Below are 14,579 nucleotides of genomic sequence, written 5' to 3' on the forward strand. Positions count from 1 at the left end.
GGAAGCAGCTCCCTTCCCTCCCGCACACTGCTGAAAGGCTGCTGCTGGCCACATTCTGGTGTGAACCCTGGCAGAAATCTGGGGAAGGGGGAGCATGTGACCCTGCATGCCCCCCACATGTTGCCTTGGGAAGATGCAGCGCCTGGTACCAGGAAAGCTGGGTCCGTCCCAGGGGCCCAGCCAGGCATGGAAGGTGAGAAGGGTCGGTCAGTCAACACCACCACTCCCCACCACACCCCCAGTGTGAGAGAGTTGTATGGGAGTGTGCATGTGTCACCTCTCCCCATGTGAACCCTAAAGATAAGAAGGAAAATAGATAAGAATCTAACTAGGCAGTATTTCTTTTGAATGGGCTCCGTCAGTTTATTTGTATGTTTGTACTGCATAGTTCTGATTTGATTGCCGTTGAACTTGCTTGAATAAGAGTAATTTTGCCTGGGGTCCCTTACTGGGCATAGGAAAATATGGTCACCCTACTTCTCACAAAGGTCTTCTGAGGCAAGAGGTGCAGTCCCTCCTAACACTAGAGGAGATCAATCCTGTCCCACCAGACTTCATTGGAAAATGGTTCTGTTCCTGGTACTTCCTGTTCCTGAAGGAAAATGGGTGGTAGAGACCCATTCTGGACCTAATGTCAGCGAACACCTCTGTCCATTCTCAGTGGTTCAGAATACTAATTCTAGCAGAAATAATTCCCTCTCTGGATCCAGAAGATTTGTTTGTTTCCTTCAGGACACTTATTTTTATATCATCATGTATGCACCCCTTGCACAGACATTTCCTATGTATTGTGGTATTCAGGGACCACAAACAGTATTGCATTCTATTCTTTGGCCTCTCCACTGCCCTTTCCACTACTTCCTTTAAGTGACCTATACAGATATTTAGTGTATGCTACTATAGAAAGGGAATAAGGATCTAGATCCAGTCATTTATCTATAGTAGACAGTAATTTGGTCCATTCCACCCCTGGAAGGCTTCGTGTTTACTCCAGTGAATTTTAGTCAAAACAAAAAGCTAAACTGAAAACCTCAAACACATTCTAGCAGCTAGGAAAGAGTCAACATATCTACATGTTTAACTTGTATCTCTTTGTGATGCACCAAGATACCAGTACACCATCTTGACTTTTCAGTGCCAATCAGATATTAGTTTTCTAGTAACCCACATTTTAAAATGTAATTAGAATAATTGTGTCCTAGTGATGCTGTAATTAACTTTTGGCTGTAATATAGCATTTGTGGCACAGTTTTAACATTTCTGTAATATTTCAACCAGAGTAGAATGTCCTAAGAGAATAACTAAATTATTATTAAGTAGTTATTTAATAGTGACATGAATGGTCTGATTTAATAATTATTACAGAGGGGGGAAAAATACGGCACACGTCTTTCTGCCCTGGAAATGTAGATTAGAATTTCCCCCAAGTGAAAAGAAAGTAGGTAGGAACAACAGCAATTGTTACAGTAGTTTGTGTGGCCTTGGGAAACTAATATGTTTTAGAGTATGACTTGAGGCCTGGTCCCTTAGACACAGAAAAGAAAACGGTGAAATAGTCTGGGAGCATAATATAGTAAATTCTCATTCCATGGGCAAGTTGGTTAGAGAAAAGTAAGGAAGGTATCATTTGATTAATAAAAATCAACAGAATCATAATTTCAGTGGTGTCACTCACTGCAGTGTGGCAGTGGGAACTCACTGCCCCCCACCACCCATGGCTCCCAGCTCCACGTCCTACGATTGATGGAAATTTTGATAATAGTGTTGTTAGAAATAGGTTAAGCTAGGGATCATTCAAAAGCCCTTTCTCCCACAAACAGTGATACCAAACATGACAAACCAAGTGTGTAGATATATATTTGAGAAAATGTTTAAAACTCAACTTTTAAAAATTATACTTCAACATAGGATCCATTGCTTACATAAAAATGACACTCACCTTGGATAATCCTGGGGAAATTAGTCTTGAAGTGTAGGGCTGAAAACATTTATTCATCAAAGTCATTATCAGTGTTATCTCTGCTAGGGAACCACCACTAGACGCATTGTCACACCGATCTTCATCCATGCTGCACTCACATATCTCCATACAAGGCAGGCTACTGGCCAATCATTTGCAGGGTGGTTGTGCACACAAGCATTTGATTAGCTGAAGGATTGATTCTGGAGCAGGTAATATTTCACACACAACTGGTATGATCAGTCCATCCTCCAAGACTGATAGAAGAGGGTAGTTTTGGATGTTCTTGCTCATCCCAGACCTATTCCGTTGCTTGATAATTTGCCCTCTCGCTAGCAGGTATAAATGCACGCTTTGCCAATGGCAATTTTTTTTCATTTGTCAGCTTCCTGGAAAACGTCCTCCAGTATAACTCTGCAAGTGTTATAATGTTGGTCTTCAAATGGTAAACTTGGCATATGGACTCCTCAAGTGCATTTATGACTTCATCAGTGACTGTCTCAGCCATTCTGGGCCTCTTCAGATTGAGGGACAGAGTCTTCAAAGACTGAATCAAATGGCTTCCAGTAAGATCATTTGGTCTTTCCATCCAATCTTCCAGTAGTATCACATCTTGAAAAGGTATGGAAACCTGGCAGTGCGGTGGCTTTTGATGATCTGAGTGATAGGAACACATCTCAGAGAGATAAGGTGAGTCTATTACCCTGCTGCAGGCATAAAAACGGAATCTTGTGGAAATCTTGGGTAGAGTCTCTTAGAGAGCACTGGAACATCTGTCTGTGCATAAATCCAGAGTTCAGTAGCATCTCTCTGGCACCGATGGCATTGGCATGCAAGATAATTTTAGTGTCCGCTTCCTCATGAGTACTACGAAGAAACTCCATTGAGCAGTGCAAGGCAGCAGTTTCATTACTCCATGCAATGACAGAATTCTTCAGATAATCCCTTGCATGTTGAAGCATTTTTCCTGAAAAGTATGTGACTAACTTGTCCTTTGTGCAAGTATCAGACAAGTATGGAGATATTTGTGGATTTTGGTTTGGACAAGTACAATACAGGTGAGTCGCATCATATGCGCATTTAATTTGCGCAAATTCAGCTATACGCACTTGGCAAAAAAAAATAAAAATAAAAATAAAAATAACAAGATACCTATAAATAGTGTGGGTGATTCCGCCCACCATTCCCCTCAATGAGCATATGCCCCGGAGTGAGCATGAGATGGGAGACATGAATCTACTGTTCCCTCAGTCGGTCTCAATTCCCTCATGCCTCTCATTGCGTGAGCAACTCGCCACGCTGAGTGTGATTATAGTGTTTAAAGATACTGTACATATTTTTCGTGTAACATGGCCCCTAAACGCAAGCCAACTACTTCATCTGGTGCTAAACCAAAGAAACAGCGATTTGTTCCAACGCTGGAGGAAAAACTGGCTGTGTTGGACTTATTGAGAGACGGTATGTTGGTCTCTAGCGTGGCATGTAAATATGGCCCCAACGAATCTAGCATCCTTGCCATCAAGATTTGAGAGAGAGAAATTCATCAAGCCATGGCATCAAGTGCTCCAATAACTGCTAAGGTGATGAGCCAGGTGCATGATAAGACTTTAGTGAAGACTGAAAAGGCATTAAACTTATGGCTGGAAGACATGAACCATAAACATGTGCCTATCAATGGCAACACATTGCAAGAAAAGGCTCTTAGCCTCTATGCGCTGTTCAAACCTCCCGCCGAAGAGGGACAGCCTTCTGATGAGAAGGAATTCAAAGCCAGCCAAAGTTGGCTTAACAGTTTTAGGAACTGCTTTAACCTCAAAAATGTGCAGACTACTGGTGAAGCTGCATCTGCCAATGAAGAGGCAGCAAAAGCCTACCCCAAACAATTAAAGAAAATCATAGAAGAAAAGGGCTATCTTCTGGAACAAGTTTTTAATGCTGACGAGACTGGGCTCTTCTGGGGGGGGGGGAGGGAAGCCCAACCACACTTAGACTTTGAAATCAGAAAGACAAGCCCCTGGCTTCAAAGCAGCAAAAGACCATGTGACTGTGTTGTTTTGTGGCAATGCGGCTAGGCATTTAATAAAGCCGGGCTTTCTCTATAGGGCTGCAAATCCCCGTGCCCTAAAAGGCAAGAACAAAAATCTCCTTATGTTTTGGTAATCAAATAAAAAGGCTTTGGTGATGGCAGCATTATTTCTGGATTGGTTCCACAAGTGTTTCATTCCAGAGGTCAAGCGGTACCTCGAAGAGAAAGAGGTTGACTTTAAAGGGTTGCTGATCATAGACAATGCTCCTGGCCACCCTGCAGGTTGCGCATAATAACGTTGAAGTCGTCTTTCTCCCCCCCCATACCACCTCCAACCTCTTGACCAAGGTGTGATGCGCTGTTTCAAGGCTACGTATACGAAGCTTTCGTTCTCACAGATACATAGTGCTATGGATGCTGATCCCAATCTTAGGCCATGTCTACGCTATCCGCCGGATAGTCGATTCCCGAACTCCACCATGCGAGAGGCGGAAGCGGAGTCAATGGGGGAGCGGCTGCCGTCGATCCCGCGCCACGAGGACACGAAGTAAGTGATTCTAAGTTGATCTAAGATGCGTCGACTTCAGCTACTCTATTCTCGTAGCTGAAGTTGCGCACCTTAGATTGATTCCCCCCCCCCCCCCCCCCCCGTGTAGACTAGGCTTTAATGTGCTGGAGTGTTGGAAGTCCTTCAACATTGTCGATTGCATCACTTATATTAAACAGGCAATGGATGCAATCAAGCCTGAAACAGTCAGTGCGTGTTGGCGAAACCTATGGAAAGTATGTGTGAATGATTTTAAGGGTTTCCCAACCATTGATAAAGAAGTGAAACGCATTGTTCAGGTGGTCAGGCAAGTGGGTGGTGATGGCTTCATCGACATCATTGAGGAAGAAATTGAAGAATTAATTGAGAGCCATAGAGAAACATTGATTAACGAAGAGTTAGAGGAACTGATGAAATCGTCTACAGAAGACAAAGATGACTACAACAAACAGGAAGAGTCAGCAAGTTGGAATCTTCATAAATTTGCTGAATTGTTCCAAGCAGCGAAACACTTCAATGATTTAATTTCTGAATACGATCCCTCTATGGAACGAAGCCTCAAAATGAAACCTAGTATTACAGATGATTTGAGACCGTATCAAGAAATGTTTGAGCAGCTTGAGACAACAGCGACAGTTGCCGATCATTTTTCAGGAAAAAACAACCAGCAGCAGCTGAGCCTATGCAATCAATTTCTCGAGCTGAACCAGAGCCAACCACTTTGTGTACGACTCACACTCCATCACCCAAGCTCTCCATCATCTCCGTCTCATGGTTCAACATCAAGCCCTGATGACCCCTTGTAATGACTCCCCTGTAATTAAAAATACAGTACTGTAAAATTATATTTTGCATATGTACTCTTTATTATATACTGTACATTACAGTATACATTATACATTTATACATATTGCTGTACAGGGTTGTATACATAAAACTATGTACAGTATACTGTACTTTATGGGCTATTTAAGGGATTTTCAAGGGTAATTTGACTATACGCAATTTTCGCTTACACACTGACTTTAGAACCTAACCCCCGCATAAGATGCGACTCCACTGTACCATGAGTCTCTTCTCTTTGGCAATATTTTTAATCAATTCCTTTGCATGTGTATCAAACACAAGGTGGAATTGGTCATATATTCAGTATTTTCTCTGTAGCCTCATCATGAAGCGTTCAGCCATAACTGATCAGGAGTTAAGTTTCTGGTTTGTCAAGAGTTTGTACCTCAGCCATACCATCTATGATTGCTATGCTGAAAGGCTTATGCAAGCATAAGGTACTGGTCTTGTTGCCAGTAGATGCTGGAGTAGGAAGATCATGCAAGATGGACATTGGATTGTTTTTTGCCTGGCACATTTGAACTGTTCCATTGCATTCAAACATCAATTGTGGTGCCACAAAGCACTTGTACTCTCCCGAAGTCTCTCATAGTTCAACATTACTCTGGTCTGGACGTGACCAGGAGATGAGCAAAAAATGACCTGTCTGGGACTAGCTCTGTAATAGTTCCTACCATTTTCACTCTGACTTGTTTTCATTCAAGTACAGTTTTAGTATAGTCTTCTTGATTGGAGCCCATAGATTGACAGAGCCTTGGATAATTCTGTAGCTTTCGAAGGCGTCATATAAGTCATAACCCAGAGTATCTATTGACTGACATCTTTAGCTAGCTTGTCACTGAAGACTGCTTCTGTCATTATATTAATGAGTTCCAGTCCATCATACGCAAATAGGTTGCCAATTAGAGTAAGCCCCTTCTTAACATTTAACAGCACCTAATGAGCCTAGATGGTGCTTGGTTATTTCTGGAGAAGTCATCCTAGACATGCTTAATGTTTCATTTGAAATTCGATGGAGTTCTGAGGTTGTCAGGAAAAACCTGTAAAGAACACTAAGGTGCTGTTATGCCCACCAAAATCCGCCCCCCCCCCCCGAGTTTCATTGCTCTGTTTTCATGTTCTAGGGCTTTATCTGCACCAACTGCACAGAAAGGAGCTTTTAACAATCCAGTTTCGGTTTTGAAATTCCTCCCATATGTCAGGGTCAGACTTTTCTACACCTCTTATTTCAGTGAGGTACCAGGCTATCATTGCGGCATAGTTGGTTAAAATGACAGCAAAAAAGGGTATTTCAGAAAGTGTTCTAGTGCTGCGAGGGTCAAATTCCAATTAGCAGTCCTGACTGACCAAATAAAGAACAGCAAAGCAAGTACCTTAATGTATCACCGCACCATGGCTGATTCATCTTCATCAAATTTCAGTCTGGAGTACCTCTAAGCAATCCTTGCCTTCTAATCTTAATAGTGTGGAATTTTAGTCCCATCATAAGTCATCTTGTTTGTGTGTCTCAGTGTGCTATTGTAATGTTTTCTTAAATATTTGATTGAAATCCAAGGCTTTTTTGATTTACTAGATTGAATCTTGCCCATATGCTCAGGGTTTAGCTGATCGCCATATTTGGGGTCAGGAAGGAATTTTCCTCCAGGGCAGATTGGAAGAGGCCCTGGAGGTTTTTCGCCTTCCTCTGTAGCATGGGGCACGGGTCACTTACTGGAGGATTCTCTGCTCCTTGAAGTCTTTAAACCACGATTTGATGACTTCAATAGCTCAGACATAGGTGAGAGGTTTTTCACGGGAGTGGGTAAGTGAAATTCTGTGGCCTGCGTTGTGCAGGAGGTCAGACTAGATGATCATAATGGTCCCTTCTGACCTTAGTATCTATGAATCTATAATAGGAAATTTTCATTAATCTGTTTTTGATTTATAAAAACATTGTCCAGCATTCAGGGATCTGAACAAATATGGACACAGAACTTAACTAAGAGCTCGGAAAAATTTAGCCAGCAAACAAAGTTAATTATTGTAAAATGGAACACAGAGTGCAGTCGTTAAGGACTTGTCTTAACCAGGAAAAAGGTGTGTTAGAATGTGTTAGCTGCTGCTCTTTCTCATTCTAAAACTAATGTGGACAAGACAAGTTGTACTTAAGCATATGTAAAACATCAGTTATTACTACAGATTTAGCACATGCTAGCCAACATGTTCTAAAAACCACCTTTTTATCTTAGTCAAGACCTTTTACAACATCAGCCTTAGGCAAATGAGCTCACAAAAAACTTCAATGAGAAAGCAGATTTGCACATATTTTGTTACTTTATAGTACTAGTGCATCTTTTCTTCAGTTTAACCTTTCCCTTGTTTTCTCTATTGCAGACAGTTGCAAGAGCAACAACGGCAGAAGGAGCTTGAACGGGAGAGGCTGGATCGTGAGAGAATGGAACGAGAGAGGCTGGAGAGAGAGAGACTAGAAAGGGAAAGACTTGAGAGAGAGCGACTAGAACAGGAGCAGTTGGAGAGAGAGCGACAAGAAAGGGAGCGGCAGGAACGCGTAGAAAGGGAGAGACAAGAAAGGGAGAGGCAAGATCGAGAGAGACTTGAACGGGAAAGACAAGAAAGAGAACGTCAGGAACAATTAGAAAGGGAACAACTGGAGTGGGAGAGAGAGAGAAGAATTTCAAATGCTGGTAAGAATTTCAAAACTGAATGTATTCAAGTACTGACTTGATTGTTTGTGTTTGTTCAATGGAGTGGGACAGGGCAGAGTTGACAGTAAGTATTTATGTGAAGACAAAAAAACTGTTTCTTAGTCGCATATTTCTTGATTTTTCTAGGATTAGCTGCTTTTTTTAACTATAATTCTGAATGCCTGACCTCAGGAAAACATCCTTTTCTCTAGAATTGTCATAATTTCTAATAACTGAAATAAAATGGGTAAATGGTGCTTATTGTTTGCTGTATTTTCTAATTGCACAAAAGGTTTTTGAATTTGTTGGCACCCGAAGACATGACCATTTGAAGATTAAAGTTTCTAAGTATTTTCTAGTCTACGTTGATCAATTAAGCAAGACCATATACGTTTTTATTTATTCTGATAATGACACCATTGGCTTAAGAGAATCTGTACACTCTGTAAGTGTGCACATGCATAAGTCAGCTTGGTAACATTGCAAGGCAGATATCTCACCAAGAGTCTTATTTCTTATTTATCAATGAATGAGGTTTGTATTAAGATATCAGTTTTTGATGTATCAGTAGATATAATCTGTAGTAAACTATCTGCAACAAGCTAGGATCCAAAAATAAACCAGGATCTAACTTTGTTTTCTGATGTAATGAGACATGTAGTCAAGCATTTCTTAATTAATTACTTAACTTAGTGCATGTGAGAAATCAACTGCTGTTGAAACTAAACCATCTAATGTAAAACAAATTGCTTGAGAAGAAAGTATTGTTTTTTTGTGTTACGCTTTGAATATTTTTACTCATGTGGAGTGATCTCCCTATTCTGGGGAGGGGAAGAATCAGGTTTACTTACTGCCTGTATGTTAGTTTTATTGGTGAAATTAAAATGAATGTTAAGATCACTACACTTGAGTTGCAACCAACCAAAAATAAAGCTGATATGGAAGGACCAATTAATAAGTCCTGTTGCCTAATCCATTTCACTAATGGAATTTGAGAACTTATGCCATATTTCTTTAGATTTCCAGAATATGCTTGTAAATTCAAATGTTGGCACAAAAATAGTTGGTGAAATCAAAAGTAGATTTTTATAGTATATAAAAACTTTCCTAACAGTATTTTCACTTGTGCTTAATGCTCTGGTACTAACTATAGTCTACATTTATACATTTTGTTTGAATGCTGATTTTGTTGCTTCATTAGCTCCCTTTTTCTCTCTCTCCTTTTTTATCCTGCCTTTGCTGCTGCTTTCCATCTTCTGTCCAGCTTCATCTTTCGACAACTCCCTGTTTAGCACACCACTTCCTGAATACTCCAGTTGCCAGCCTCCTTCAGCACCTCCTCCATCATATGCAAAAGCAATATCAGCACCAGGGTCAGATTCCACTCCGGATTACGCTATAGTGACCTCTGCACCACCGACTTCCACTCCCCCTACACCGCCACTAAGGCATTCGGCATCACGTTTTGCTACATCTTTAGGCTCAGCCTTCCACCCTGTTCTTCCCCATTATGCTACAGTTCCTCGTCCTCTGAACAAAAATTCTCGGCCACCTTCTCCTGTGAATGCCCCAACTTCTTTGCCCCCAAATACAAAGTCCATTGTCTGGTCTGCTCCCAGTTTTGCACCACTTCCCCCATCTCCTCCAGTAATGATCAGCAGCCCTCCGGGCAAAGCTACTGGTCCAAGAGCTGTCCTGCCAATTTCTGCTTCTAGTTCTGTGTCCCAAATGCCCCAGTCTCCTACTCCTCCCAATGGGCTTCCTGAGTCTGTAACTTACCCAGTTCCTTCACCTTCTACCTCAGGTCCAACGCCGCTGCTGCCGCCGCCACCTCCTCCACCACCACTGCCTTCCTTTCCACCTGTCTCACTCTCTGGACCTCAAACTTCGCCTTCTCCTAGCTCCCCTAATGCCTCAACTCCCTCATCCAAGCCTAGTGTTCTCCCTTCTCCCTCTGCAGCTACCCCTGCCTCTGTTGAGAACTCTCTAAACTCTGTGCTGGGAGACTCCTCTGCTTCTGAGCCAGTCTTGCAGGCAGCCTCTCAGCTGATTGAACCTCCGACCCAGCAGGGTAAGGCTTTCTGTTATTGCTACTAATTAACTAATCAGGAATGGACCCAAAACCAATTTGCATCAAAACCTTTAATTGTCTTGACTTAATAAAACACTTTTGAACATGTTTCAGAGTAGCAGCCGTGTTAGTCTGTATTCGCAAAAAGAAGAGGAGTACTTGTGGCACCTTAGAGACTAACAGATTTGAGCATAAGCTTTCGTGAGCTACAGCTCTTAATACTGCAACAAAATACAGTTTTTGAAGGGATGATAGGGGATATTATAAAGCTCTGAAAAGAAGAGTTGGGATAATATGCTCTGTGAAAGATATAAAATACATATCTAGAATCGTTGGGTCTTATTTTTCAAGAACCATTTGAGTCGTGATTATTTGATGAATTCTGCATCATTAGTTTATTTAGAATTCCCTAAAACTAGGTAGTAGTAGTAAATTCCTAATTGCAGTGTGAACCAAGGAGCATATGATGGAGCTTTGAATGTGTGAATTGGTCTTAGTGAAAAGTAATCCGAACCATTTACTGATACTTACGAGGTAGTTCAAGTTTTAGCTATATGTATGTAATTACTACAAGATATATCTGGACTGTGTGAATCTGTGAATACACATGCTCATGTGCTAGACCAGATCTACACATAGTCACACCACTTTAGCTAAAATTAGTTCTAAATTCTAGTTACAGTGATGCAAAAGCTTGTGCATGCTCTTAATTTGATATAAACCTAGTTTAAAATCAGGTAAACAAGTAACAGGTTTTAAATCTTTTTTAATCCTTGTTTATGTCAACTTGAGTATCCATGTATATGTCTGCACCAGTTAAACTAAATACTAATTTTAGCTAAGCTGGTGCAACTTTTATGTGAAGTCAAGCTATTAAATTTATTAAGTTGGATGATGATCTTCCACTCCAATAATTTATTAAGACCGTTTTATAACTAAGTTACAGTTTCATATATCGTTGCTTGTTTGTGCTCATGGAATAAACTCTTTGCATTTGTAGTAATACTTAAAGAATGCTCTTCCTCAAAACATACTGTATGTAATTCTGAATTTACAGAATTAAAGGAGTCATATGAATATGGATGCGTATTTTTTCACAAAATTAAAAACAGTTGCTCTCCCTCTAAACTTTATCTTACAAGAATAATAATTCTCTAACTCACTAATGTATTTTGTATTTAATAATTAGAGTTGAGTTCTGCAATATTTACAGATAAGATGTATTTATGTAAGTTTAGAAATCAAGTTTCAGAACTTTCAGTTGAACAATAATGTTTAAAAGGTTTTTTTAAATGTTTGGGTGGAGTGGGAGCACCTGCTAGTAAAATAACATTCCATTTTAGAAAAAAGAAAAGGAGGACTTGTGGCACCTTAGAGACCAACACATTTACTAAGGTGCCACAAGTCCTCCTTTTCTTTTTGCCAATACAGACTAACATGGCTGTTACTCTGAAACATTCCATTTTAGGTTTGCATTTGAGCCTAGACCCATTCTGAGTTATCAGGTGAAGGAGTGTTTTTTTTCTTATAATTTGTAGTGCTTGTGTTGTTCCTTATTGGTTTTCTTTAAAAATTCTACTCACTTTTCTGTTTAAATAGCAGGTTTTTTTGTTATAGTGAAAAGACTGACTAGTGTCATTGTGTTGCATGTCTAAGGATTCTGTTAGCTAACCTCTTCTCTTTCACAGCATTATGTACAATATAATGACTATTAATGTATTTTAAAAGCTTGTTTTCCCCCAAGGTGGATTATTTTTCCTGTGTTTAAACAAGACAAAGTATTTTTCTAGTTAATTTAGGAAGACTGTTTTTTTCGTAGTATGTACTAAGAAGAAAAGCCCTTATTTCAATGGAAATAAAATCCATCTCGTCTTAATTCTTAATGTTGTTTTTCGTTTTAAATAGGTGTCATCCAAGGAACACCTGCACCTCCACCCCCACCTCCACTACCACCTGGCCCAGCCCAATCTTCAGCAGCCATCCCACCTCCCCCAGGTCCACCACCACCACCTCCACTTCCACCCTCAGGGCCACCGCTACCGCCTCCTCTTCCTAGCCAAGTTCCTCCTCCTGTTCCTCCTCCACCTCCTGCCCCTCCTCTCCCTACCTCTGGATTTTCTATGGGATCTATGTCTGAAGACAGTCGCCCTTTAACTGGACTAGCAGCTGCACTCGCTGGAGCCAAACTTAGGAAAGTGTCACGGGTAAATGTAAATCTGGATTTGTCTGTGACTTACACTTCTAAATTCTATGAGGGTAATTTTGGAATAATTTCTACTAACATATTAATAACTTGAATAGCAGGAATAGGTCTACTCAAAGAGCAACTTGACTAATTAAAGCAGTGTTGTTAGATGTATTCATTGAAGCTGTATTTTATGCCCAGGTGATTTTTGTAGTATGTTACATTAGTGTTTTTCTGCATGAATATAAAATCATGAATTTATTAAATAGTTCTCAAATATATTATTATTTTGTGTACTGTCATAAAGAGTGAAGAGTCCTCTAGTTCAAGTGGAGGAGCTTCATCTAAAACAGACAGTGTTCGTGGAAATGGACCACTTCCCTTGGGAGGCAGTGGATTAATGGAAGAAATGAGCGCCCTGCTGGCCAGAAGGTAAACAGATAATTTTATTCTTATAGAGCTGTAGATAGTATGATGGTTTCACAGTAATCTTAAAGGGATACTGTGAACTTAAAAATCATACCTCTGTCATAGAATGTACCTACTATTATAAACTACAACTGAAAAATTACATAAATATTTTTCCTTTGTGCGTTTCATAATACTTTGTGTATAGTCAATTTTATTTTCACTCGTGAATAGTCAAGTAGCTAGTTTCCTCTGCATATGTCTTTTGCTCAGCAGGGTGGGAGCAAAAACCAACATTTTAAATAGGAAAATGTGGTTGCAAAACCACCAGTGTTGTCTAGAAGACTCAGTGGAAAACGTTCACTTGAAACTGCTTTTTACTGTTTTTAAGTTGATCTAGATTTCAAGTTGTGTATGCCTTTAACAATGCTAAACAAATATTTTCCATTTTGTAGCTATAACTTGGATAACTTTAGCCATCTACCTTCATTCTTAACTCACATTTCTGTCTTTTAGGAGAAGAATTGCTGAAAAGGGATCAACAGAACCAGAGCAGAAAGAGGATAAAACTGTAAATTGATTATTATTTTGCGTGCTTTGAATTATTTAATATAAGGCCATAAGAAAGCTATTCTAGTGGTTCAAGTTACAGATCATTTACAGCTTGCCTTAATGGAAAATATAACCTCCATTTTTTTTCAGAGTACAAGTACAATGGGGTTGTCTTAAATGTTCAATTTAGTTCTTGCAAATTTCTTCTGTACTTTCTAGTGAGATTTTATGTGAACAGAGTTCATTAACTACCTAAAAAAGATTTAGCTATAAATATTTAAACAATTCCATTAAACAACTTTACATCAATCTGACCAGATTTGCAGGATTCTAAAGCTTTTTCTGTGCATTTTAATCAGGAAGAATCAGAGCCTTCAACTTCTAAGCCTTCAACAAGCACACCTGGTAAGTAGTATAAATCTGTGAAGTGCACTTCAACTTTTCAAAATTCCCTTTAAGTGTTAGTGCTGAAGTTTTATTAAAAACTGTTTTGTTGTTGTATCAGAATTCATAATCCTGAGTGTTTTATAATGAAAATGAAATAACCTAAGTATCTTAGTATGATCAGTAGTTTAAAAATAAATCTTGTTTTTATTCTTTGGTAATAATTTGTCTAAAGCTCAAATTATCCCCATTTATGGTTAGTCTTAACTATTTTCTCTTATTTTACTGTCTACAAATCCACTGATAGCCTTAATATAGAGAGTACACAGTCTTTGAACAAAGTTGAGGTGAACAAAGTCATGCAATTTTTAAATGGGTTTGTTGTCTTACATTTACCATACACAGCTAAATGTAAAACTTCACATGAAATGTACAGCTGCAAACTCTTGAGCTGGATTCAGAGTTTTAAAAAATTAACAAAGGTTAATGGCAATGTGTTTGCAGGATAGGCAGTTGTTGATATAATAGTAATATGTGGGGACAAAGTTATAAATGTAGACTATACTAAATTTGCCATCTGGTTTTCATCCCATAATCGAAACCTCATGTATGCTGCCATTGAATGGTTAAGTCTCTGTTGCTATCCAGTAGTAGTACAAGCGTCTCATACCACCTGGGAAGAGCAGGTGACATACACCAAAAGAACTTGCCCCGGAACTCCCGGCTTAGTGCAGGGACCCACTGAGTTGTGTCTGTGGGAGTTAAGAGGCAACTGGCAGGGAACAGAGAAGAAGGCTATCAAGCAAATTGCTTGACAACAATCACAGAACACTGACAGGGATAGGAGTTCAATGGGGAAAAAAAACAGACTACCATGGTCAGACCTGGACTATTGGCAGTTATTGTACCTTGACAA

The 14,579-nt window shown here is 39.8% G+C and overlaps 1 protein-coding gene across 23 annotated transcripts in view; it reads left to right on the forward strand.

Annotated features, from left to right (window-relative positions):
- Positions 1–14,579, forward strand: part of ENAH (ENAH actin regulator) — a 145,627-nt gene that overhangs the window by 102,838 nt on the left and 28,210 nt on the right. For 12 of the 23 annotated variants that reach the window (XM_038394810.2, XM_043511680.1, XM_043511681.1 and 9 more), the window contains 6 exons: positions 7,753–8,063; positions 9,328–10,134; positions 12,040–12,338; positions 12,627–12,751; positions 13,244–13,298; positions 13,639–13,684. In XM_038394810.2, the coding sequence (XP_038250738.1) occupies positions 7,753–8,063; positions 9,328–10,134; positions 12,040–12,338; positions 12,627–12,751; positions 13,244–13,298; positions 13,639–13,684 (1,643 nt within the window). The remainder of the gene's footprint in view (positions 1–7,752; positions 8,064–9,327; positions 10,135–12,039; positions 12,339–12,626; positions 12,752–13,243; positions 13,299–13,638; positions 13,685–14,579) is intronic. The other 11 variants (XM_038394813.2, XM_043511691.1, XM_043511693.1 and 8 more) reach the window with 3 other exon arrangements.

The sequence above is a fragment of the Dermochelys coriacea genome, chromosome 3 (assembly GCF_009764565.3).
Source record: "Dermochelys coriacea isolate rDerCor1 chromosome 3, rDerCor1.pri.v4, whole genome shotgun sequence".
Lineage (NCBI taxonomy): Eukaryota > Metazoa > Chordata > Testudines > Dermochelyidae > Dermochelys > Dermochelys coriacea.